At 39.6% G+C, this 26,907-nt stretch overlaps 1 protein-coding gene across 1 annotated transcript; it reads left to right on the top strand.

Annotated features, from left to right (window-relative positions):
* The first annotated feature begins 2,862 nt into the window (after positions 1–2,862).
* On the top strand, positions 2,863–26,337 carry EEIG2 (EEIG family member 2). Its single transcript, XM_058030045.1, has 11 exons — positions 2,863–3,080; positions 15,267–15,387; positions 16,005–16,034; positions 16,524–16,640; positions 17,810–17,856; positions 20,193–20,299; positions 20,830–20,925; positions 21,477–21,678; positions 21,761–21,888; positions 22,265–22,334; positions 23,874–26,337. The coding sequence occupies exons 1-11, from the start codon at positions 2,932–2,934 to the stop codon at positions 23,914–23,916; spliced, it is 1,110 nt and encodes a 369-aa protein (XP_057886028.1). The 5' UTR covers positions 2,863–2,931; the 3' UTR covers positions 23,917–26,337.
* Positions 26,338–26,907: the final 570 nt, after the last annotated feature.

Below are 26,907 nucleotides of genomic sequence, written 5' to 3'. Positions count from 1 at the left end.
ATTGCCTATAAACTCCTGCAATTTTGTAACTGAAATTTCACATTCTTCAGGAGAATAAACAGCTCCTGAATTATTTTTTTCATTCTACTGTAACTGGGGCATTTTGTAAACCATGTTTTTCTTGAATACTTGAGGTTTTGTACTGGTAATATCCCACTTCTTTTAAGATTTTGGAACTTCTCCTAAACAACCTCCAGTGCTTTAATCTTAAAGAAGTTTTTTATCAATGACAACACAGAATTGTTACATTACCTACAGTGTTCATCTGTCTTTTAAAAACTCTTTTGCTATTCTGAGAATCTTTTGATTAAAGATTCTAAATATATTTTAAAATCTATACTTCTGACACTTTTGACTTTGACTCTTTTGGTCATGAAGGTTATACTGAATACAGAGAGTGCTTTCTAGTCACCTGTTCAGAACATAAATATAGCCTTAGAACAGATTGGGCTTTTTCAAGGTTGCCTTTGACTCAAACCTCCAAAAATCATCTGGCATCCCCCCCTTTTTCAGCAGTCAGCCCTGTGGGATGGCAGGGCACAGCAAGGGCCAGCTCTCTCCCCAGGAGCAGCAGGAGGAGTGCAAGAGCCCAGGGAGCAGAGCAGGGCCCCCAGGCAGAGCTGGACCTGAGCAGGGAGAGGAGGCAGCACCACACAGGGACAGCCCCCAGCCCCAAACACCCCAGGCTCCAGCAGCAGCAGCCACAGCCAGGCACACCTACAACACAAAGAAAGCTCTGAGATCAAGCTAAGAAATCAGCCAGGGGGTCAGGACCCTCAGCAAGGCACAGGCAACACAACTAAAAACAAACAAAGAGAGCTAAACCAAGGTTCAGGCAAGGACTGCTGGCTCGTGGCTGAGCTTAAATGGGTCTCTGAGCAGGGGGAGGGTGAGGGCCCAGGTGAGGCTGGTCAGGCTGCTGCTGGGTAAATTCACACCTGCTTAAGGAGCTTGGTTATATAGGGAAGCTGCTTCCATGGGGGAATGCTCCAGGTACCCATTGCCTTTTTTAATTTAGGTGGGTTACCACTCTACTTCTTTGGTTGAGTGAAGTAATCTAGTTTTTCTTGAAAATATTGGTTAATAACTGGATCAATTGTATTTGTTGAACTTTAGCAGACAAATTATCTAGCAGGTAACCCTATTTTTTCTTCCTACATCTTAATGTAATGGATTTTCTAACTAAACAGGTAATGTCTTTTATCAACTATTTAAAAAAAAACCTCTAGAGCTAAGTCTTTTCCTGAAAATAAAGGAAGCTTTTGATATAACTTGATACCAACTAAGTACTAATTTAGTTCCTTTAGGTGCTGAAAGCTTTTTACCTTCCATTTTTTTGAACGGAGAGCTGATGAGTGCAGTACCCAGAGAATTGCTTTGTATGATATATTGTAGGTGCTTGTGGTCTGTTAAACAGCAAAGACTTTGAGGATTACTTTAGGGCATACCAAAGAAATGTTCTCAAAGGGGAAGCCATAGGTCAAGGCCAAATGCCTAGATGTCCTCTCTAAGATATCTCTTTATTAATTTTACTCCAGTAAAAAGACTTCTTTCAGAGCCAGTTATTTCTTGACATTTAGGAGTTTTGTAGGGAATTCTTTGTTAGGAAAGCAAAACTGACAATGGTGTCAGAACTACCCTTGTAGTTTATTTTTTACTAGAAAATTGTATATAAATTCATTTTCTGTATCTTTTAGGGCAGGAAAAAACAGGAGCATTTATTTTCCAGACACTCCATTTATTATGTTTGATTGTGTTTTTTGCTTTTATTCCTAACTACTACTTTTTTTTTTTCTTTTTCCTAGGATTATGCTACAGGACAGTTGGGGACATTCTGACATACTTAGCTGCATATTATTTGTGCTACCTGGATTTATCAGGTATGTATTCTATGAAAATTCTATTTCTATGTATTTATACTGAATGAGGGGCAGCACTAATTGCACAACCTGCCAGAAGATTACGGGGTAGATCACACTGCATACGTAGCCTTACAAGTTCTTTTTCTTACCATGTGATTAAGTGCTCGGCTGTGGGAAGACATGCTGTGTGTTCCTTACGCAACGCTGTAAAGAGGAAACTGATCTGCTGATGGAGGCTACTCGGAGCTTGCTTTATGTTCAGATCTCCTGGAATGGCTTTTTAAGACAAAGCTGTTCCCTAGAGAGCATATGCTGGTGTTGGACTATACATTAAACAAGAGAGTCGCGTGTGTGTCGCCGTAATTATCTACGCCAAGAATGTAAACACATGTGTACACTCTTCTTCTCTACAAGACCATGAGCATCTGTTGCTTGTAGCAGAAGTGGCGCTGGCTGTGAATTACAGGTTGAACGGCTGTACGCGACCCGTAGGGTTTAAATTATAGCAGACGGAAACTCAATTCAGAGTTGAAACGTCGAGGCCTGAAGGACGCTTTGTTAGGCGACCGCCGTGTAAATGCCGAGCGGCGAGCAGCACGGGAGGCTCCGCTCCTGGGACGCGCCCCTGGCCAGGGGTCCCCGGCCGGCGGGGGAGCTGCACAAGCCCCGCTCGGCCGGGCCGCGGCCGCGTCACTGCTCCGGGCCCCGTGCGGGCCGTGGGGAGCGGCACGCCGAGCTCCCGCTATTGACCAGCCTTGCTCAATCGCCTCCCGGGCCGGGCCAACTTCTTCGGGGAACCGCACGCCGACGTTCGAGCCCCTGGCGGCAGCGCTCGCCAATGGCCCCGGCGGCAGCGGGCGGAGCGGAGGCGGGCGGGTTTGAAAGGGAGGCGCCGGCTGCCATGTAAGCGCTGGCCGGGAGCGCCGCGGCCGGCAGGGGCTGAGCTGGCAGCGGCCGCCGCTCCGGCCCGTCCCGCCGTGCCGCCCTCGCCCCGGGCATGGGAGCGGAGCGGAGCAGGGTGGCCGGAGCGGAGCTGCCGTGGGGGCGGCCCCCGGGAAGCCCCTAGCCCATGGCCTTCATCATGATGAAGAAGAAGAAGTTCAAGTTCCGCGTGGAGCTGGAACTGGACGAGCTTTCCTCCGTGCCTTTCGTCAACGGCATCCTCTTCTGCAAGGTGCGGCTGCTGGACGGGGGCAGCTTCAGCGGGGAGTCCTCCCGGTAGGTGCCTCCGGGACTCGCCAGCCGGGGCTGCTGGGCTGCCCGCCCCACGCAGGCAGCGCCGGGCGGGCCGCGGCCGCCCCCGTCCGACGGGCTCCGCTCGAGTCCGCGTCCCCCGGAGCAGGGGGAGCGCTGTCCCCCCGCAGCCCCTCCGCCCGCTCTCCTTGGCTCCCACGGCCAGCCGGGGCTCGGCCGGTTCGTGCGGGCGGGCGGGGGCCCGGGGAAAGGAGGGGCGGCTGCCCTGGGGCTCCTGGCGGCTGCGGCCGCGCTGCCCGCCGCTCCCCTCGTCCAAGGGGAAGCTGCTGTGGCACCGGGCAGCCCGGCCGTCTTCTCGTCCCGCCTGCTGTGCCAGCATCAACGGCGGGAGAACACATGTGGTAGCAGGAACTCCTCGTCTGCGTGGCTGCTCGCTGCCGGGAGTCGTAACGCTGTGAAATAAATACTGAGGCTCCTAAACACGGAGTAACAGAGGAGAGGAATCACTGAGTGATGAGGGTTGTCTCTTGTGCCATAACGCTGGAGCTGCTGAGCGGATGGGTAACAGGAGGGGAGAATTTGTTGTCCCCAAGCCTGTAGTCTGAACTGTCCCCTGTGGGTTGTGCGACCTTATTGTTTAATTACTGAGTACTCGCTTGCTGTGTTTTGTTCTGTGGATATTTACATGGAGATCTAAGTTCCTTGGAAAAGTACTCGGTTTTTCCTCTAAGTGCTCAGATCATGTAATACTGACTTTGTTTATGCTTATTTCTGCAGTGCAAGTGCAAGGCAGATGTCCTTTTTTCCTCTTTATTTTCCTTCAATTGTGCCTCAGCAATGAGCAGTCATGGGTTGTGACAGTGGCTCCCTGATCCACGGGTAGCAATGGGTAAATAGAGGGCCAGTGTATTGGTTTTTCCCAAGTACCTGGCAGAGGCAGAACCTTGTCAATAGGAAGGGTGTGTGCTGTGGCTGCAGGTCTGGGGAGGAGGAGATTCCCCTCCCATTACACTTGTTCTTGTTGTATCAGTTATTATTTTATTGTAATATTATTACAAAAAGGAATTACTGGAAAATGTATCATAGAATTATGGGAGAAGACAGCAACAAATCCATGAATATTCAGTTATTGTCTTATTAAAATACTGTTGTTACAGAGCTTTCTAAATTATCTGCTTTTGATTCTATAAATTAAATTAATAAGGGAGAAGGAATAAAATGGACATTTGGCCTACAACCTCATTATTTAACCATTCCATTATACTAGCATGTATAATTGAAGACAAATCTTTCTTCTGTATGGTTGGAAGTTGTTCAACTCATCAGTGCTCTGATCTCATTTTGTGTCTTTCTTTGACGTTTTTCTTGTGAGCGACTTCATAAGTAATAGATGATGATGATAACAATCCTGAATCAGGCACTAATGTGCCATTACTGTCCTACTCCAGCCCTTATTGCCTTGAAGTCATTTCCACAGGCTGGAAATGACATACATCTTCTGGACAGGATGTCTATTTCCAAGGACTTGCTTTCAGTGAGCAGATGGTTTTGACACGTTGTGGTGATCTTAGTCTTTTTTGCCTTGCCTATTTATGACGCTAAAATTAAATGCTTGAAAGCCTCCATTCATATCTTTCTGAATGGCTCATTAGAGTAAAATGTGTGTGGTAGGATGCAGTGTGTGTAGGGAAACTGATGTAAAAAATGGTGTTGGAGCTGCAGCTTAGAAATTCTTCCATTTTCTTTTTCTGGGGCTTTTAAGCTCTTTTAAGCTATGGCTTAAAAACTAACAGCAATGGAACACAGCTGGTATGTCAAGGTCCCCGTGAGTGTAACTCATTCCTGCTGGACTGAGAAGTGTTTGAGTGTGCTGATAGAAAGGTAAAGAATTCTTCTGCAGTGATCCTTCAGTGCCAGTTTAGGGAGTGCCTTTGCTCTTGGCTTAAGAATTAACAGATGAATTTTCAGAGTGGTGATTCAGCAACGGGCTGAATAAATAAGGAGGAAATTAAGTTTACACCAGAGCGGTAGTATTTCAAAACTTATCAGTTGCAAACTTTCTCATGGCCATAATCTTCCAGTTGCATGCATTTGTTAGCTTCACTGTGAGCTGACAGTTATATCCCTAGAGTAGTGATCTTTTTAGCTGTATAAAAGGTACTCAAAGAATTCTATTGTTTCAGAAAGTTATAGAGTAACTCATGAAAGAAAAAATTTATAATACAGGGCGCAACTGATTCTGTTTCCCTAATAGCTTTATTTTTATTACTCACTGAGGTCTAGTAAACTATAATTATTTAGGGAGAAGTTATGAAGTTCTCAAGTTGGTGCCCATACAGACCAAGACCCTGTTGCCTCTTGCCTTAGAAAGTAAAAAAAGTCCAACTAATAGTCTACAAACTACCCTAACATTATTAGCATTTTATTTCCAAAGCCTGCTCACCGAGAAGAATGTCATTAAAAACCTAGGGCAGCAGTTGCCTTGGAATAGGGGCCCATGTGTATGCAGCAAGTTGTCATGAAAGCAGTTTCAAAGTGATTGTCTTGTCAGCCCTCTATGGATCATGCTGTATGAATGATTAAAGTCATGATCCTGCAAGCAATGTGGTACCTTCATCATCCCTCTGATCACTGAAGGGAGATGCAAAGAAGACTGATAAAAGTTTAAGCTACTGAAAAATAGGGTTTTTTCACTTCTCAGATCTTTGCTGAGAAAGAGCTACCTAAGAAATATATTATGGAGATGTGGGCCGTGCTACTGGACACTTGTCACAATCCAGTTACTTTTCTGGCTCCCACAGATGTGTGCCTGACATGTAGAGAAATTCTGTGACCAAGTGAAACCAGTGTGTATAGTATGGTACACAGTGATCTGGCTGGTGAGTAAATAGAAATCACATCACTTTGCAATTCTGTGTTTGCATATACTTTTTTAGAACTCCAATTAGAAAACTTCTGTTTGAAACATCCCTGTGCACATCTGTGAATTCTTACTGTGGGAAAAGATAATTCTGGATTATAACACTAAATGTTTAATTACTGGATAAGAATATCGACTTTTAAAGTAATCTGGTGGTGCCAAATAAAATCTTTATCCAAGGACATTGACCAGCCAAGTGGCAGTGGTGTTTAAACTGGTAAAAATGTTTGAGAGTTTCTGCAAGAGCAGGACCTTGGAATTCTGGCAAGAATGAATGTGTTATAACTTCTGACTGTAAACCAGGGAAAACCTTGAAGGCTATTGTGGAAAGGGAGAGGCTCAGTTTGGTTGTTTCAGCAAACTACAATCAGCCATACAGTGTAATTCCTGCTCTCTGCTTTTTGAAATTGCTTTCTAGTATGATTTCTGGATCTTTACCATTGTGTTTTAGAATAAAAGATTTTCAGGCAGTGGGCTGTGGATGTATGCAAAGTTATGCTAACAAACCTCAATTTCATTTAGGAAACTTTCCTAGCTTAAGCCTGGTTTCCTGTGTGGCAAGGCATCTTTCTACCTTTCCCCGGGCCAATGACATGAGATCTCTCTTTGAAATTGGATACATTAATATGGTACACATGTGCAGATTCCCAGCTCCTGTGTATCTATATACTGCCTGGTCATAAAAAAGTGTGCACATAATGGCAAATGCACCATGAAAGGACACAAGATTATTTCAGGGCAGAAATTGCACCTATTAATATTTTGAACAGAAATAAATACTATTTTAAGGTACAGACTCGACTAAATTCTAAGCATATTTTTGTGGCCATTCTAATGTAGATATAAATATAGATCAAGTATAGGCTTTCTGCAATTGCACTCATTTTAAAAGGCTGAATCAAAACTTAATAAGTCCCTAGAGCAGATAACTGAGGCTCATAGGCTGTTGCTCAATCAGCAGTAAATGAACAGATGGAATATGAGGAAATCCAAGAAATTTTGGGAATCAGGATGATTTCTTGAGGGTGTGCTTTCAGTGCTCTACTCTTATCAACTGAGGCTATAGGAGCTGTATGCCTGCTAGTTCCATTTTTAGCTTGGTTTCTAGCTGCACCCCACTCAAGAAAAGGACCTGGTTGGTGTGTTCTTCTGACTGCAGCCTTCAGCTTGTCGTATTCTCCTTCCTTTCAGATCTGATTTCTGACAATTTAAACTGCTGATGTTTCTATCCTCTTTCTTTTCCACAACAACATTCTAAAATAAGAAGCTGATTATGATTGCTGTACATGACAGACAGAGATTCAAGGTGGCCAAGAGCTATAAGCTTTTCATCAAATAATTTTATTTTTGAACTGATTTCAGAAATGCAGTGTTGTTTTATGTACCCTCTTGAGTCCTGAGGGGAAGTCTTGGGAGATCATGCATGAATATATTCCTATTCCTAGCAGGTACAGGCTAGAGCATGTAATTGCTTGCTGTAGAAATTGACTTCTTATCTGCCAGATAAGTACTTCTTACTTCTAGTGATGCATGGCCACTTCCTTCTCAACTGTCTAAAACCACATCTATTTTTTTGTGACACCAGCAAGTAGGTTTTCTGCCTCACTGGATTCTTCAAGTTGTCTTTTTACCATTCTTTTCTTGATTGCTGCTATTGCATTTGAAAGAGAGAAACTCTCCAGATAGTAACACAGCTTAACTAACTCTGTTTTTAAATTACAGTACTTGTTAGAAAAACATACCTGTCACATGGAATCAGTGTCCCTATCACTCTAATCTTCCTGCCTGATGTATGAATCCTGCTGACAGTCTTCAGAGCTGGATAATGCTACTTCTAGTAGCTTTGTCGGCTGTAACTGGATTTGCAGCTGGAGAACTTGAAACAAAATAAGTTTTCAAGTACTGTGAGGAGTATTGGCAGTGGGATAAAAGTCCTACCTTGCAGTTTTATAGTTGCTTTTTTCAGACTCTCAAATGTCCACTCAATGTTTCCTCAGTTTTGAAGAGGTAGTTGGTTAAGCAGCTTTCAGACACTGTCCTCTGTAGGGAGGAAAAGGTGAGAAGGAGAACTTCTCTACACAAAGTACAACTTTTCAATGTGTAGTTTCTTGGTACTTCTCCTTTCATTAATAGTTACAGTAAAATGTGTTTAGTGAACTGATTAAAAAAAATATGGTTGAAAAAACCAAAGAATCAGAGGAGTAAAGAAGATAATATTAGTTTTGAAGGGGTTTATCTTTAGGATAGAAGAAAATAAAATATTTGTATGCTCTGCTCTTTGCATGGGGTGTAACTGGTTATTGCAGATATAAAAAGGGCTCAGTCTTGGGAGACTTCCCTAACTGTAATTGTAAGAACTGGTAAGAGATGTATCAACAGCTAACTTGTCACAAAAAGTGTTTGAGAAGAGATACATGTTAGACATCTGTTGAAGAGGGAGAGACAGTGGGAAAAGCTTTCATGCTTAAGGTGCCTGCCTTACACAGTACTGGCACTTGGATTTAAAAGAGCTGGTGTTGCTTTGTTGGCTTTTCCCCCCTGACATCAGCACAGTACATGCAGTTATTTTTCTGCCACAAATTTGCCATTTGCAAGTACCACAGCACCTGATTGCCTTCATATTTTAAGGACTATTTCTGTTCACGGAATAATTTAGGGTGAAGGATAATACCAGAGATCACACAGTCCAGCTGCCTGCTGAAAGCAAGACTAATTTCAGTTGGATCAGGAAGCTCAGAGCTTTGTCCTGTCAGCTTTAGAAAATCTACAGTAACAGAGATGCCAGTCCTTGCAGTTCACTTGTACTGTGAACATTTTCCCTTATTTTACTCGAACTTACCTTGGTTTTGCCTTTTTTCCTTTCTCTGTTCTTCACTAAGTAATGTTTGGCTCCACCTTTCAACTTAGTAGAGATGGCTGTAGATGGCAATTAGATCTTCCTTCACCTCATCATCAGATTGTAAAAATCCCATGTTTCCAAATTCTCCTGCATCAGAGAAGAATTCATCTCTGACTCCGGACCCTCATCTCACACCCTTGGACTTGCTTCAGTTCATCAGCCTTCTGCCAAGAAGGCCCTAAAGCCAACCCCACTGCTGCAGATACAGTCTCAAATGTTCAATTTCCTCTGACTTGCTGACTACAGCCTTCTAATGCAGTTTACCCTTCACGGTGCTAATTCCCCTCTAGGTCTCTGCATTTGCCTGTACCCAGCAGTTTTTCATCCACAATCAATTTAATACATATTTTATAAGTTGTTGACATGACATGCTGCTAGTTAAAAATGTAACCTGTTTTATTATGACTAAAAACATGTGGAATAGAAAATGATTGTTCTATTCAAATTTTGCACGTACTAACAGCAAATTAACTGGGGAGCTGTGCACTGTAAACAAGTGGAGCTCTTCCTGCAGAGCCAGCTGTTTGCTTAGTCCTGAAATTTGTGAACCATTGAAGCTGTGTTTGTAAATGATTTGTTTTGTTCAGTTTTGTAGCAATGCTTAGGAAAAAATGTTTTTGTTGGAGAAAATGCATCATCTTATATGCCTCAGTCATGGGGGAAACAGAATATTAAAGGAAAAGTAAAATAAATTTATTTCTGAATGGAGAAATATATTAAAGCTTTACACAGCTTATTGCTACAGCATATATTTTTGAGCTCATGCTCTGAGCACTTCAGCTGATGCACTTTTCTATATGAGGCCTAAATTTAGCATTTTGTTTATTGGATAACAATTTAAAATTTAGCTTAGTACTGCTCCAGGACCCTGTTGCAGAGGTACCTGTATATTTCCCTCAACTATGACACTGCACAAATTTTACGTAGAAGTAGATTTTGGGTAGGAGGAGTGCAAGAAGTTATTTGACTCTTGCAAAAGCCCTCTGTATTAATGTATAGCATAACTGAGAACTCTATATCCAACAATACCATCCTAATACTAAAGATAGCCTAGGAAAGGTTGAATCTCCCAGTACCTGAACCCACTGACAGTGTGGCTGTTAGATTGTAGGTTAATGCCTTAATTCCTGTCTGTAAGGTGACACTGGCCTTTGTTAGGTGTTCCAGCTTTCTGCAGAAGATGTTAGATATATTAAAAAGTATATATATAAAATATATATATGAATGGGATATTGCTCCCATTTTAGAAGACTATTTTCTACACTAAAAGTAACTCCAGGCTATTGAATACTGTATTTTTATCAGAAGGACAGAGCTACCTGTATTAACTTTAATCAGAGGGGGATCGATCAAAGGAAGCTTTAGGTGACAGAAGTCCATTTGCACACCCACAAATGAGTGCAGTCAGCAAAGGCAGGGAGAGTGGCGAGCCTAAAATAATACTGAATTCCAGCTATTCTGGGAATAGTCCTGTCACAGGAACCATCAGCCCATCAACGCCCATCTACACAAGCCCAGGGACACACAGGCAGGTGGGGAACTGAAATTATGAGCTTGCACAAGGGGACACCCTCTCTGGGCCCCTCCCAGGGCTGTCCCAGGAGATCCTTAGCACCATTGTCCAGGCAGGAAACCCATCATGTTGAACTAAAACTAAAGCATGTTTTGGACTGAGGGGGTTGCTCTCTATGAGACACATCATGGGATGCAAGGGAAGAGGCTTATTGTGGGACAATTTGGGGAGGAACTAAAGGTGGAGGAAGGGATGAGTTTGAGGAGGAACAGATGTGGGGAGAAATAGGGAGTTAAGGGGATCAAGGGCCAATTGATGTAGTTTGCTGGTTGGTATGTTTGTCTAATCTGTTTCTAATTAGTAATGTCTGCTGTATCTTTCTGATGAAGAACATTGTGACCCTTTCCTGGGGAAGGGCTCTCTGTTCAGTATGCACTGTGGGGCAGGGAATGTCTGAGTGCCATCAACTGGAGTCAAGAGTGTCACAGGGCTGCCAGCAGCAGGAGAGGCCAGAGTGAGCACGCTCATGCCATGGGAGTGGGACTGTGGCTCACGGGCCCTGTGTGTCCATTGTGCCAGCAGCTGCCCAGGGAGTGTGGCCAGAGCACTTGGGGTGCCAGCACGTGGGGGAGCCCAGAGGGTCACAGCAAACGCCAGCCACGGGGGTGGGACCAGCCATCAGAGATCCCTGTGCCTGCGGTGCCTGCACCTGGAGCAGAGGCACTGGGGGCTGGAGCTGGACTGTGGGATAGCCTGGAGCCATGCACAGGTCAGCCTGCACCTGGAGCAGAGGCTGGAGTTACACTGTGGGATAGCAGGAGCAGGTGGGATAGCCTAGAGCCATGCACAGGTCTCTGTCTTTGGATGTGTCTAGCAGAGCTCTGTGCTGCTCAGCCCTAGCGCTGCCGGAGCGGGCCGGCTGTGCTGTGCGTGCCCCCGGGCCGGCTGTGCTGTGTGTGCCCCCGGGCCGGCTGTGCGTGCTGGCAGCGGCGCTTCCCGGGAACACCTCCTCTGCCTCGCTGCTGCTCCCCTCTGACTGGTGCAGCTGCAGCAGCCTCACTTCCCTCAGGCCATCCTATCAGTAGGAGAGATTTTCTTCTAAAATTAACAAGCAAAATTTAGGTGATTCTCTCATCAAATTACAGGCTTTAAAAGATAGTAATAATGTTTTCATTTACCTCATGTAGTGAAAAAGCTGGTTTTTCACAGTATTTACAGCGAGTAGATAACTCATGTTCTGTTCACATGCTGTAAGATGCATTAGCAAACACCACTTTCTTTGACATAAATAAGTGTACTGACCCAGCTGAATCCAAAAGTAGTTCTGCAAGTATTTTCATGTGAACAGACTGAATGGCATCTTAAAACAATGATCCCAATTTATTGTTTCTTTGGTGACCAATAAATCTAAAATAATTGCACTACAAACACAAGCAGTTTAACATAATCATCCCCATATGGCTAAAGATCCTAATAGGCTGTTAAATAAATCAGATTTTCTGACTAATGGAACACAGTCTTTTGGTGAATGTCCACAAGGAGTTTTGGCTTCTTTATTTCAGAGCCTCTCATGCTAAAGCTTTTCCATTTACCAAGAAGGGATTTTCCCCAGGGCACTGAAGGTCCCTAAAAGTGACTTATTTTTGTATTTGTAGCTATTTGCTGGAATCAGCCATTATTCATAGATTTTAACCATGTGGAAATGAACAAACAATCTGATAAACACGTTAAAAAGTAGTCCATCACTTGTAGCACTTTAGGATGAGGAGGTGACTAGAGTAGGATTTGTTGTCTATTATTTGAGTTTACTTTTTTCCTTTATTATGTATCAGAAGAAAAATTCAATACTTTTATTCAACATTTTAAAAGGCAATTGTGTTCAGTATACAAAACATCTACAAATAAGGACCTGACTACAGCTTAAATCTTGCTTTTGAAATTGAGTCAATGTGAAATTGTTCCTCTAAAGAAAAAACAGTGATGGTAACACACTATAGTTTGGAGTAATTTTATCCTGCAGTATCTGTTTATTGAACTTATTCTTGGTTACATACTACTGACAGCATTTATTCAATTATTCAAAGCACTACAGCCTAGTATGTATTCCAGTGCATCTTGGTAACTAAGATACGTTTTGATTAAGAAAACAACTGGTTTTGCTTTGCATGTGGTGAAGTGACGGGGAGGTTTGTAGGAAACTGACTCAGAACGGAAAGCTCTCCCCAGCGTGCTGCAGCACAGCAAGAGCTGCCAGAAGTTATCTGGGTTCATTTCCATAGCAGCCAATCAATACAGCTGTTTATTTTCTGAAGGCCTGGCACTTAACTAAGAATCTTATAAACTTAGATGTTACTGTTGAAGTTAAATGTTCTGATTATTTGACTTTTTTTCAGCACAATGGGAATAGCTAGATGGTACTCCTCTTTACAAAAAAAAATTTCCTGAATTAAAATGCATCAATTTTTTATTTTATATAGTGGAATCAGAAGATCTGTTTAATGGGAATAGGGTTGGGTTTTGGTAGGGGTTTCTTTGTTTAGTTTTTTGTTCGTTTTGTTTTTTTTTTAATTGTGTACAAATTTTTCAAATATCTTTTGATTTATATGCCAGTGAAAGAATCTAATGATACTTTTTTTCTGACATCCTTATGAGAAGGAAGCAGGATTACTGGTTTTGATTTTATTTTTAGAAAAATGAGACCATCAGTATCCATAACTGAATCCTTTTTACTGCCACTTCTGCTTCTTGTTTGCAAATCCTGACCTGTGATATGAGTGGACTGAGTCTATCAAAGGCAGAGTGGTTTTGTGCTATATTCCTTACTTGAACCATTATACCCATATAGTAGTATTGATATGTTGAAATAAATTCAAAATCCTTAAAGGTTTTAAGGATACTTACATTTCTCAAGCAGATGTTACTTATATTTCTCTTGCATTTACAAGCAAAAATGTGTTCAGTGTTCACTGCATTATCTTTTGCTACAATGTGAGCGATGTCAGGACACCATAACTGTGGAATGTGCAGCTGCTTTGACTTTGCTGCAGAGACAGGAGGCTGTTCTGAGAAGCAGAAACAACTTGAACCATTATACTGAGTAGTACAGAGATTCTGGAACATTGCTTCAACTTTACAAAAACACTTTTGTTTACAAAAACACTTTTTCAGTGGAAAAAAGTATCATTATTACTAATTGGAAATGTTACAGAAGCAAAAACACTCCAAGAACTTAGTGAAATGATGAGTAGCAGCAAAAGTGATGCTGTTATTGGTAGAGCCAGTGGTGTCCTGGGTGACAAGGAAAGGGTGGGAAGGATGATGATGACTGCTGTCCTACTTCTGCAACAAACAGATGTAATGAGAAAGGATTTTCTGACCTTTATGGATGACAAGTGAACTCTTTCAATTTAGTGGCAGTGTTTCATATGTGTCACAAATGGTAGCAGTTGTTATCCCTTTCAAGGGTGAATTTTACATGATGTCTTCTTGTCTGAGCCTGTTTCAATAGAGATGTGACTATTTGGAATTTGCCTTTTTTGAATTCTGGTTCTTTTGTATATTTAAATAACTCACATGACAGCAGGATGGGATTCATTTTTTTTCCACAATACAGGCAAGTTTGCAATGTAAAACATCCCAGATAAAGAGTAGATCATGGTGTTTACAGAGCATGTTCCTTCCAGGTCACATGCTTGAAAGTGACTCAGTGTTGTATCATCAGAATCTGTTAGTCTGTTGTGGTCATTACACTGACTCATTTTAGGCTGGCTGATTTATTCCCACCTTAGGAAGTCACAGTGCCTGTGAGCCCTGGAGCTGGCAGTCTCACCAGCACAGCAAAGAGAGCTTTTGTGAGCACCCTGCAATTCTTCATTTTTCTATACACGTGATGAACTCTGGCTCCAGCTTCTGCAGAACCATAGGATTCTATCTGCTAAAGACATCAAACTGCTTCTTCAATAATAAGCTGCTGGCAGAAGTTAGTATAAAACATAGGAATTTATGTATTAGGAAAATGGAGGAGGAAAAAGGAGACACATGTTTATATGTGAAGATGGTACTTCAGTGGTTAGACTGATAGAAGAAATTATCAGGGTTTTTTTTTTTTTTTTTTTTTTTTAAGATACAGGGGTTTCTAGTTGTCCTCCCTGTGCCTTTTCATTTTGGAGTCTGTTCTTGGTCAGAATTACCCAAACAGAATGTGTTCTGTCTGAGCTTTATAAAATGACATTCATAACTGAAAGCATCCTTCATCCTGCCTTCATCTGCCAATACTGTCAGATTGTTATCCTCCTGTGAGAAACAGATCCCTTCAGCTGTGTCAGCTTATTTTGCTCTCAAATGGCAAGCTCACAGTATGTAACTGCAATTCTCATTTGCCCCAAGTGCATTACTTTGTCTCTGGTTATTGCACATAATCTCCTTTCTACTTTTCCAGGCCTCAAATTTATGTAGTTTTGCTTGTATGACGCTCCTTTTCTCCGAACTGAAAAACCACTTGTCAAAGACGTTGTCTTCAGCACACTGCAAAGCTCAGCAGCTTGGGAGACAGTGCCTGGGAGCTGATGTTCAGGAAGACTTCACACTCCTGAGGCAAACTGCAGAAATTACACTCTCATTCATTTGAAAAAACACATTGCTGCTGAACTCTTCTGGAGGTCTAATAGTGCGTTCAAGGCCTGAAACAGTTATTAGTCATGCAACTGTTAAGTGCAGAATGGGGGATTATTGTTATTAATCACACCTTGGACCAGAATGTGCATGAAGTGGCCACTGTACAAGGCGTGGAACCAGTGCTTGCTCTTGAGATGTGTTATGGCAGTGTGTGGTTCTGAGTGTATGTGCAGCTAACAGTGAGCATATGCTCTCTGCTTGCAGGGAGGTAGTGCAGGCAAACTGTGTCCGCTGGAAGAAAAAGTTCTTCTTCATGTGTAAGATCAGTGCCAGTGCCACAACAGGGATTCTGGATACCTGCACTTGCCGGGTGTCTGTGCGGAAGGTAAGCAGCTCTCTTCTCCCTCCTCTCCTCTTTCCTTGCTCATTCTTCCTTGCTTTTGTTTTCATTTTTGAATGTCTGATAAACTTCATAAAGCAAATTTTAGCTGCAATCACACCAGGTATTCCTTTAGTCAAAATTTTGTAGTAATCTTATTACTTCCTTTACTTTGACTAATTTATGGGGGTCTTATGTTTTTATTGAAGAAAACCCTTTTTCCAGCAGGGCAACAAAGGAATTTTCCTTCAGTGTTTATAAAGTTAACTCTTGACTGATATTTCCAGCTAGCAGCAGTAAGCTTAGAAGCCTTGAACTGTGCTAAGTACCAGAATTTTGCATGCAGTGTGTCCTACCTTTGGGGCCAGACCTTGTAAGAGCCCAGTGCCAGCTGGCATTGGGCATTTGCTATTCCTCTCTCCAAGACACCAGTGTCTTGCTGGCCTGCTCCAAAGGCATTATGAATATTAAAGTCTAAATGACAACAGCATAGTGTAGCAAATATATGAGGAGATATTTCAAAAGTAATACCTGCATTTCTAAAAAAAAACCAAAGAAAAATCTTGAGTCAGTATATTTAATGGCTTAATGGTATGTCTTTTTTCCTTTTTTTTTTCTTCTAGGAATTAAAAGGAGGAAAGGCATATGCAAAGGTAAATTGAGATGTAGCTAATTTTGCCTACAGATAAGCTTTTCTTTCTTGCCATTTTATGCCCTTTTACAGTAATTCCAGAATAGGACTTAATACCCATGACTTCATAATGTACATTATAGTGACACAGTGCTGTTGGAACTTCCAATCAGTGTGTTTAATAAGTCTGTAACAATGTTATACCACCAAAACTTTTTTTCTTTCAGGCTGGTATGCAAAAAGGGTTAGTAAAAGTAAACATTAACATTAAATGATAAAGAGAACTCTCCTTATTCTTTTTCCTCTCTTGGAACTTAAATTTTTTTAACTGAAAATATAACTATGCTAATTTTTTTCTGGGTTTGTTTTCTGCTTTTTGCCTCAGTCCATTCTCTTAAATGGGCATTCTAATATTTGAATGAAACTGCTATTGAGTGGTACTTAATGTGTAATTAGCAAGTACCTTCATTTAGCCAAATGCTTACTACTAATTGTCATTTTCTCTTAACAGCTGGGATTTGCAGATCTAAATCTAGCAGAATTTGCTGGATCGGGAAATACCACTCGTCGCTGTTTACTGGAAGGTTATGATACCAAAAATAGAAGACAAGACAACTCCATTCTCAAAGTAATTTCTTTCCTTTATCATACTTAAAGTAATAAAGCAGAGAACAAGTGCTATTATTAAGCACTTAATGAAATTTAAAACTTATTTGCTGAACCTCTTTCTGGAAGGAAAGCTATTTGAAGTAAAACTGAAAGTGTTGTTTAGAGACAATCATTAAAATCCATGCAATCAAAAATATAATTTGCCCTATCTTGAAATGGAGCTGGATAGCTGTAAAAGAAAAGCTTTTAAAAGGTTTTCCTAGTCTAAGGGGAGCTGAAAAATGAACAAGTTAATGTATGGTATCTTCAAGACTGGGCAACCCTCCTGTGCATCTTTTAATTTTAATTAATCTGTGAATCTATTAATTGGCTTATATATGTACAAGCCACCTCCAATACCTGGGATGAGTCCTGGGATTTTCCTGTTTTCTATTTTATAGTAATAATGCTAACAGTTGGGGAGAATTCTTGCAAGACACCCACTCTGATATCCTCTTCCCTTAATCCAGGAAGTTAAAAAAACTGAATAAGCTCCATAAACCTAAAAATAATTACATATTAAAATTACTTGATTGTTTCAAGTAATTTTAATTTTCTTTTTCCTACTGGGACACCGGGATAAATTTTCCACATTATTCAGTATATGGTCTGTGCATGGATTTTCTGATCTGACAGTCCCAGACTGTCCAGAACACTTGTAATGGATGGCTTTGGCCTGCCTAACAAGCCTTCAATGCACTGTGTCCTGTGGCTTATTTACCCTGTGTACTTCTGCTGTCTCTGATGTTAGCACAACCCGTACTGAGAGCCAGCAGTTTGCTGAACACCCTCAGCAAAGAACATACTTCAGCACCCACTGCTCTAAACAATGTTCTGTTTGATCATTCAGGTTTTAGGTTTCTTGGCTCTGTTTTTCCCTTGAAGACATCTTAATTATTAATAATTCTGAGATTCTCCTTGATTGATGTTTCTTTTTCAGAATCTTGTATGTGTAACTATGTTACTTTAAATGGTATTTTGTGTTGTTTGTATGCCTAAGGAAAATGATTGTTTTATGCATGTGTGATTATGGCACTTTATTTTCATTAAATATAACATTTGTGGCAAATATAACTTATTTACATGACCACATATGTGTCACAAACAATTTTTTTTTCTTATGATGGATTTTGTTTTCTTAATGTGTAGGTTTTGATCAACATGCAGCTGATGTCTGGAGACCCATGCTTTAAAACGTAAGTTTGTAAAAAATCCCTGTGGGATGTTTTGATCATGCATTCCATGTTGAGAATTATACTTCTAATTTGTGTTTTACATCTCTCCAATCTGGCAACAGTATTTAAAAAAAAATCCACAAAAAAATGGAATGGTAGCTGAATAATGACTAACATGGTAAAATTGCCAGTAGAAGTGTCATAGTTCTTGCTGTTAGGAACTTGGTATCAAGCACAGAATACTCACCTGTACATCTGTAATGTAAAAAGAAAAACCACTTCAGGGAAACTGTTCCTGCAGCAACTTTATATAAATATACTTGGTATGGGGTGATCTGACTAATACTTGAGTCTGGAAAATGTGCTGCTATACGTTTTATTCACAAGTCTCAGATGACTTTGAAATATTCATTTGCAGAAAAACCCCCAACAAACAACAGAAGCGTGATGTGACTTAGTACAAGAGAAAGCACTTACAGATATTTACTTAGCAAAGACATTCTGCAGCTTGGTAAAAGATGCAATAGGTAACTTCTGAGGGGCAGGTAGCTAGGAAAATTCACTGCCATACATTGAGGATCTTTTGGCCTCATTGTCCTTACTCTGTAGTTAAGGAAGTGTAATAGTTGTGCTGTGGTTTTGTACCAGTCTGGCTTAGGTGATTTTCCACAGCACTCTTCAATGTCCCCTTACACCACTAAATGTCCTTTCTTTTCTCTTCTACTAACCTTTAATGAGAAGAATAGAACACTGAACAACTGCAGAATCCCATCTTATGTTTACTGAATAAATAGCAAGAGGGTATTATCTGAATTTGTCTGATTGGCAAAACTTTTCTGTACCCCAAGTTACTGAGCACCCCTTTACTTCAGAACAGCTTTAATAGGTTTACTTTAGAGTCAGCCCTACTAACAAATACATCACTGATAAACAATTCCTCAAAGGCAACTAATCATTAGTCTTGAATACTAACATAGCAGTGTATTTGTTTTTTACTACCTAGTACTGAAGGAGTTGAAATTAATATCTAAATAGTTTTCTGAGTTCCTGGGAAAAAATCTCTTACTCAAATTATTCAGACTTGGCATTTTCTTCCAAACTGGTGATATAACCATTTCCTGGAACATAAACTTTCAACACAAACAGAACAAACAACTTATCTAATCCAGATGTCCTTTGTAGAAGAAAAAATAAACCTTAAAAGAGTTTCATAATCTGGCATCAAACTACATATTTTATGAAGAAGCCTAGAAGGCTTGGTGTTTGATCTGGGATGACATCCCTGAAACCATTCAGCTCTTGCTTTCAAAAGTATGTTATGCAGTTAAGTCACACAGGCACTGTATTTCTGGAAGTGCTTTTTTCTTTCTCTCTTTACTTTCAAACATAACCTAAGAGGGGCTGTGTAACTCTACATAAAGACAGTGACTAATTTATTGACTATATCAAATCTAAAAATGTCAACAAATAACCATTTGTATGCAGACCAGCAGTCTGTTCCCAATGTAGAAAATAACAAAGCATTTAAAAATCCTGTAGGTATCTTGAAATGTATTTTGGTTTTATTTGCTTGCAAGAGATTGCTTGCACTTTGTCATTTTCTAATTAGTTTCTTCTGCACTAGCAAAACACAAACTAAGAGGTTTATTAATTTAAGTAAGATCTCTCTTTTGGTCTTGGTATTAACTCAAACGAGCACTTGAGCTTTATTACAAGCTTTTAATATTGAAGTAAAATTTAAACTACATCTTACATGATGCTTTTTGATTTTGTAGAAGGTAAAATTTAGAGTGCAATATATGGAGATAGTGCCATAGGCCCTTTTATTAGGAGTTGGGAGGGTTATCAGCCCAGAATAATTTCCTGCTCTATGACAGGGATGAGACAATGCCAGGATTGTGTCACAGCACAGAAGCCAACCTGGCCAACTGTTGTGCACATTGGGCTTTTTTTTTTAAACTTTCCACCTTATTCCTTCAAGTACTGAATTACATATTAGTGTCTAAACTGTCCTGTGATTCACACACTTAAAAAAATAAGAAACAACTTCAAATTAAAGACATATCACTCCACCAATCATCAGTAAAGGAAAGGCCTTTCCCAGGATCCCCAGAAGCCTGAGGGCTGAGCAGATTGATTCTGTAAAACGTCCTTAAGCTCAATAGCAAAAACTTCCTTTTTTTTTTTTCATTTTCCTTAATGGGGGACTAGGCAGCATGTTTCCAGAAAAGAACTGTAGGTCAACCTGATGCACAGTATGAATGATGCCAACATATTTGAAAGGAAAACTATGTGCTGATCATTTTGGAGGGATTACAGCAGAAGTACAGCAAATCTTAACCACCTTTTTCTTACAGGCCTCCTTCTACAGCAACATCTATAGCAATTGCTGGAGAATCAGAGTCTTTGCATGAAGACAGGAAAGGTGGAGAAAACTTAAAAGTAGCACATCTGGGTATAGCAGGTACAGAATAACGCTCTTAATTTTTCAATGCTTTTATAACTGGTCTCATAGTTTCAAGACGCTCAAAATACTTCAAATCTGGAAGGGATACTGACAGTTGGCCTGCAAAGAAACCTTCTTACATGGTTTGTGAGTTTCTGCTTCAAACACAGCTGAAGTTTTTAAGCAGGTTGGCTTTTCAGGCAGAAAACATCTGGCCCAACATTCTGCTATGATACTGGAGAGAGAATGATCATCTCTTTAATATTGACACTAGACAAATCTACAACTACATTTCATACAAATCTGTCTAACCCAATGGTACTCTGTTTTGCTCAGATACATATTATGATCTTTATTTTTTAAAGAATGTATTTTCATTAACATCCATGGTATTTTTGCAGCACTTGAATCTCCAAAAGGTTTGTAGGAAATCAGTGTCAAATCTCTAACCCCTCTGGGAAATGTGACTTTTGAATCTAATCAAGATTACTGTGAAAGTAGCAATAAAGTTGGCTTTAGGAACACTGTGTGACTTGCCCATGTTGCAGATGTCTCATCAAAGAGTGCCTCAGTCCCAGATGAACTTGGTGCATGTGGACATTCCAGAACATCAAGCTATGCAAGTCAGCAATCAAAACTGTCAGGTAGCTGTTCACAATTTTGTTATGAGTTGTTGGGGATTATTTTTCTTTCACAGGCTTAGACAGTGGAAAATAAGTTTATGTTTTAAAAAGGATTTGCATTGAAAGCTTTTTTCCTAGAAGCTTCAGGTGTGGCAATGGTAACATGTTTTCCCTCTTAAAATGTACTGGATTTACTGGATTATCTCTTCAGATGCAAGACAGCTTTTTGCCTTTGTTCCCTCCAATTAATATATCTGAATGAGATTTTTACCTCTTCCATGAGTAAAAAAATGGAGACTTAGATCTAAAAGCTTAAGGAGATGATATTTGTCATTCTAATTGTCCTGATGTAAACAAGAATTACTTAGAACAAAAAGAAAATGGCAGGTGCTAGAATACAAAATCTGAAGTCAGTTTCTAGTTGATGTATGCACATACATTCATAGGGCTTTTGAAGGTCCCTTTATACAAAGATGAAACACAAATTCTGCTTTCAGGATGGACCTGGCCTGTCAAAAACAGGTCCATCTAACCTGTTTACCTAACCCATCTCTCCTGCATTTTCCCAACAGGATACAGCACATGTCACTCTAGGTCATCCAGTCTGTCTGAACTCTGCCACAGGAGAAACACCTCAGTGGGGAGTACCTCAGTGGGAAGTACCTCAACAGGAACTGGAAGTATTCTGGAGCCATGTGAAGAGACTGAGCCAAAAGTAGCTGAAGCTGATACTGATACATCCACTGAAGATGCACCACCAGAAAAACAATGCAGGTACACTTAATCTGAAGGCCTTATCTAGCACAAGTAAATTACTTTATCACATCTGAGAGCCTAAATATATTTATTTTTGCAGACATCCTGTAAAGCAAGACTCTGTGGAGTCACAGCTGAAGAGGGTTGATGCTACCAGAGTTGATGCTGATGATATAGTTGAAAAAATACTCCAGAGTCAAGACTTCAGTTTAGACTCAAGTGCAGAAGGTATGGAGATAAAGAAGGAAGCTTACAGAAAATTTATGTACATTACAGGCCTTAAAAAAACCCACTCTGTTCACAGTCCCTGTTTGTATTCATAAGGACTGTGCTACATTTTCTACTTTATCTTACCTACCAGAAATTGAAAATACTCTTACATGACTCAGGGAGCTTTCCCAGGTGATTACTTTAAGCCTAAAACAGCACGTGCAAATCTATGACAAAGGTACTTCCTCCAACCTACACCATGAAGTTGGTTCTTCATTACCTAAGTATTTGCATCTGAAAGTGTCAGCTGCAAAACAGGTAGATGTAAAATTACTTGGATTTAGCTAGGACAGCATTAAAGAAAGCTAACATATTTTAATCATTTGCCTTTTAGAAGAAGGTTTAAGATTATTTGTGGGCCCTGGTGGAAGCACTTCTTTTGGAAGCCACCATCTACCTAACAGGTATGTAGCCTGAACAACTAATCCATAGGCAATACTAAATAAAAATGCATCTTATACAGCAATTGTTCTGTATCTACATTCTTGACCTTTGTATCTTTCTATTCTGTATCACTTACAAGCACCAAAAGCTAGACTGTCAGTTTTTAAAATAGGACATATAGATTAGTTCCAAAACAGAACTGATGTCAATGTTCAATAAGAATTGTAACTTTCAGTTGCTAAAGAGTCTCAGTTCCAAGGTTTTCAGAAACAAGCAATGTTTCAGTATGGATGCAGGTAACAGACACCAGTTTCAAAGGGGAGCTCTACAGCCTGATTACGTTACTCTGGAGTGGGAAGAAAATTGGAAGTGTTTTACACATCTGCCTTTACAGAATCAAACTGTTACATCTTCCTAATAACCACCGTCATTTTCTTCAGTTTAGTTTTTCTCACAAATCCTGTTTCCTTTTCTTACATTACTTGTTTCAATGGCTTGTTCAGCTTTCAACTACTAGCAGCCCTAAACTCTTTTGATAATCTGCTTCAGGTTATCTTATAGTTTAGAACCAGAGACCTTTTTTTCTTCTCTAAACCCTCTTCAATCCTGATATATGACTTGACCTGAATGTGTTAATCTTCAGATGAGAAACCATGAAAACCAGGCAAGAATGTGTTCTAACACTGTGTTTCTGCAGTCCAGTGTAACTCAACAGCTATAGCTGAAATCAGAATAGCCTCAGTATTTCAGCAATTACTATGGACTTAGGTATAAAGGCAGTTGATAATATATTGAAAGTCATAAAATAATTGCATTTTAAACATGCATGTAGTACTAATGGTTAAATTAATTGGCTCATCTGAAAACTGGGCACACCAATACCTGTCTAGGACCACATGAAAGGGTACAGAACACACCCCTGTAGCACACAGAGATCTGTCCTAATGCAGCTGCCAGAACAGTCCAGGCACAATACTGTACCAAGGCAGAGCTTGCCCTATGAATTTTTTACATAGTACTGTAATTTGCTGTGGAAACCACCCACTATGGGCTGTCATGTGGGAAGTGAGAGAGTTTTGTTTACAATTCAGAGTGAACAAAAGACTGAAGATGTTTTTCTTGTATCTTAATGTAAGATGACAATCACTTTCTGAGTTTTTTAGACACATTGACCTGTTTATGTATAAATGTATATAAAGAGTATTAGCTGCATATGATACAGCTATGGGGATAGATACCCTAAATGTGATGTTTAAAAAATTCTAGTGAAGTTCAACAGTAACTTCTTGTTCAGTAACATTATTCTTTGTTCATTTTGACTGTAGTACAACAAAATCTCTTTAGTGCATTAAAGAGTAGGTGACTCCATGGCATGGTAATAGTGACAAATGTTTTCTACCCTTCACATTTAGCTGGTTTGGTATTTGCTGTTTGTTTGGTTTTGTTGGGTTTTTTTGGGGAGGAATGGGATGTTTAATCAATACACTTGCTGATATGTGAAACTTGCTATTTAGCTTCCATTTAAATTAACACTGAACTAACTTGTTTCAAACTTTCAGAGGAGGATCTGGAGCATATGAGCAGGTGGTGATAAAACGCTAATGATGTCAAATGAGGAAAACTTGGAGCTCTGGTTTTGATACTTCTGGTATTGTTTGCTCTGCTGCAAGAGCTGAGAAAGACTAAATGAACTCAATGTGATCTTTTTCTGAAAAGCAGTGGAATCCCTCTTGCTCATAGAGCATCATCTTCTGTGGTATGAAGGCAACGTTCAGCTATGTGTACCTTGTGAGAGCACTTGGACCCTTTTTGTAAGCTCTGTCTGATGTTGGTGGAATTACTTAATTTCTGTGAAACATCTGTAGGAGCATGTCCTATTTCAAGATAAGAGATCACTTGCAGTGATGGACTTCGTTTTTAAAGAAACTTTGAAAGTTGGTCTTAAAAGAACCTGAAAAAAATCATTTACTGAATTTGATCCTACATGCCATTTTAGTTTTACAGAAGCTAATTACTCCTATCAAGTCAGTTTTTATCAGGTCAAAGTTATGGCCTCCAAAAAACAGACCAGGCTATGTTTTAACATAACCAAAACTTTCTCTTGAGAGTACTGAGCACAACTTCATTGTAAGGTTCAACAGAAGAGGTGAATTTCACGTGCATTTAAAACCAACCCCCAAAACTAAATAGATTTAAACCAGCCACTAATCAGTTGTATTTACTGTAAATTAAGACCACAGGTTTAAATGCATCAAATGTGATTTTTTTTTGTTCAAGTGGTGAAAAAGGTGGGATTCCACACCAAAACACTAAGACACAATAGCATTTTTTGAAGAAAGCTGCCTTGATTGTTAAATCTGGAGTTCAGCAGCTGCTCCCACAGAAACCCACTTTGATAATGCATGAGATCCAATGGGATGGTACTGTTTACAAACCTAGTCAGTAGTTTACTACCACTTAATTTTTTTAATTGTAGTTTAATCCTTCAAAGTCAGTGCTTTGCTTGTGTTTTGAATGTGCCTTGTGGGATTGGGGGTGTACAGGGAGGCTAGATCATTTATTAAGGAACTTAAGCTTTAAAAGTAGGTAAACATCTATATATGCTATTATTGATAGAACTTGTTAAGAGAAGCACTTTATTGTAGACATACTCTGCACACTGAAAAAGTCTTAGTGTGCAACAGCTTTGCTGAACACTTCTTTTGCTATCTGTCCACTGTTACATTAGGTCAATGTACTGTATTTAAATTTGCACAAGTAGTGATTTGCCTGACAGGCAAGAAAGAGCTCTTTAAAATTTCATTTGGAAAATGAAAGAATCCATTTTGAAAGGGATGTGTTGGGTAACAAATAGGTGTAATTAATTGTAAACTGCAAATGACTTTTTTTTTTTTAAATTTAGTGGTACTGTTTATCAGTTAAGGCCTGGAATAAGTAAAAATAGTGTCATCACTTTTGAAAGCTCAGAATGCTTCAGGTTTTGCTCAGAGTGATGTTTGACACCTTTTTATTGATGTAAAAGTAGGCCATATTTAATAGGTTAAATTAGCAAAAGCAGACTTTGTTTTCCAGAAATCCATAGTAGAATTATTGAACTTTTATTTGTATTTTTAATGAAATTTCAGCCTTCAAAGCCAGAATGCTGTTATTGAAAATGAAGAATATGAGCTATTTCTCAGTTTTGGTACTTGCATACTTCTATTTCTACTGTTAAATATAACCTCTTTAGAGTGTCTAATTAGACAAAAGAATTAATACAAAGATTCTATTTTAGCTGTTCTTAATAGAAGTGTGGTATTATCAGTTTCTGTTCTCCACAGGAATTTTAAACAGAAACTACTCAGCTGCTGGTATACAACTCTCAGAACATTACAGTCTCCTTTCCTGTTATATAACCAATTCATACCAAAAAATCCCATTGGAAGCAAAAGATGCCAGAAATTTGAAAACATTCTTTGCTTTCAGTTCTCTTTGACACTGATATACTTCTTGACAAATCCATTAAAACTAGTAGTAGTTAAATGGTAGTTTACTTACGTTTACTAGGAAAACTACATGTAGTTTGAGGAAAACAGACTTTTAAAAAACAGTGTACAGCTGCTTATGTAATTCCCAAGGGAATTTCCATAGCATTTTATGTTAAACAACACAGCTGATGGTCATAGATTAGATAATTTGTTTACTAGAAACAGTATTGTCCTGCCTGAGCAGATCTTTTAAGTAATAAGGAAATTGACATAGAAATTCAGCTTTTCATAAAACTCTATCTTAGTAATTTATTCTTCAGACTTGACTTACAACTCTTCATGAAGTGATAATCTAATTGTGCATTATGTAAGTGGAACATAACCTTCACATCTAGGTGCTGTATTTTCTTTTTTGTAAACTATGTTATATGAATACTGGAGATTTCCATGTTGTAAACTGTTTGGGATGTACTGGTGGATTATATGTTTTTTTAACTGTATTTGAATACAAATCTCTCGGACATTCAATAAACTCATCTCTTCTGCTTGGAATCTATTCCTAAAGAATTGTCTCTTTTTCTTCAATGCAAAATATTACAAACTTAACTGGAAGTTTGAGTCTATTTCAGTTTCTCTTCCAGTTAAGGATTTCTTTTTAAAATGCTTTGCTTTTTTTCTGCTTCTGTGTTATCACAAAGTGACATCTATATTATCAGGAAAATGTGTCATTTGGATCCCATTCTTTTTCTAATCTAGAAGGAAAATTTTAAATTCAGAAGCTTGATCAGAAGTGTTCTGTTTAACTATTCTGACCATAACCAAACAATCAATACACACATTAGTTCCCTTATATTCAGGATACTGCACTCCTTTCTTGATGCTGGTGTTGGAGGGGTTTTTTTGGTTGTGTTGTGGGGTTTTGTTCTTGTTAAATTTTTCCCATCTACTCTATTTGGATTTTACAGTTTTGAACAAAAGCTGCACATGAAAACACAGAAAATTTTTCAACTACACCAGAGATAGGTTAGCATTCACAATTACTGCAGTTCTTTAATTTTTTTAATATTCTTTCAAAAACAGAACAAATATGCCAGTTTCATATTTCAATTCAGCGGGAACAACATTT

The sequence above is a fragment of the Melospiza georgiana genome, chromosome 9 (genome assembly GCF_028018845.1).
Source record: "Melospiza georgiana isolate bMelGeo1 chromosome 9, bMelGeo1.pri, whole genome shotgun sequence".
NCBI lineage: Eukaryota > Metazoa > Chordata > Aves > Passeriformes > Passerellidae > Melospiza > Melospiza georgiana.
The sequence above is the reverse complement of the archived record's forward strand: the minus strand, read 5'-3'. Positions and strand labels throughout refer to the sequence as shown.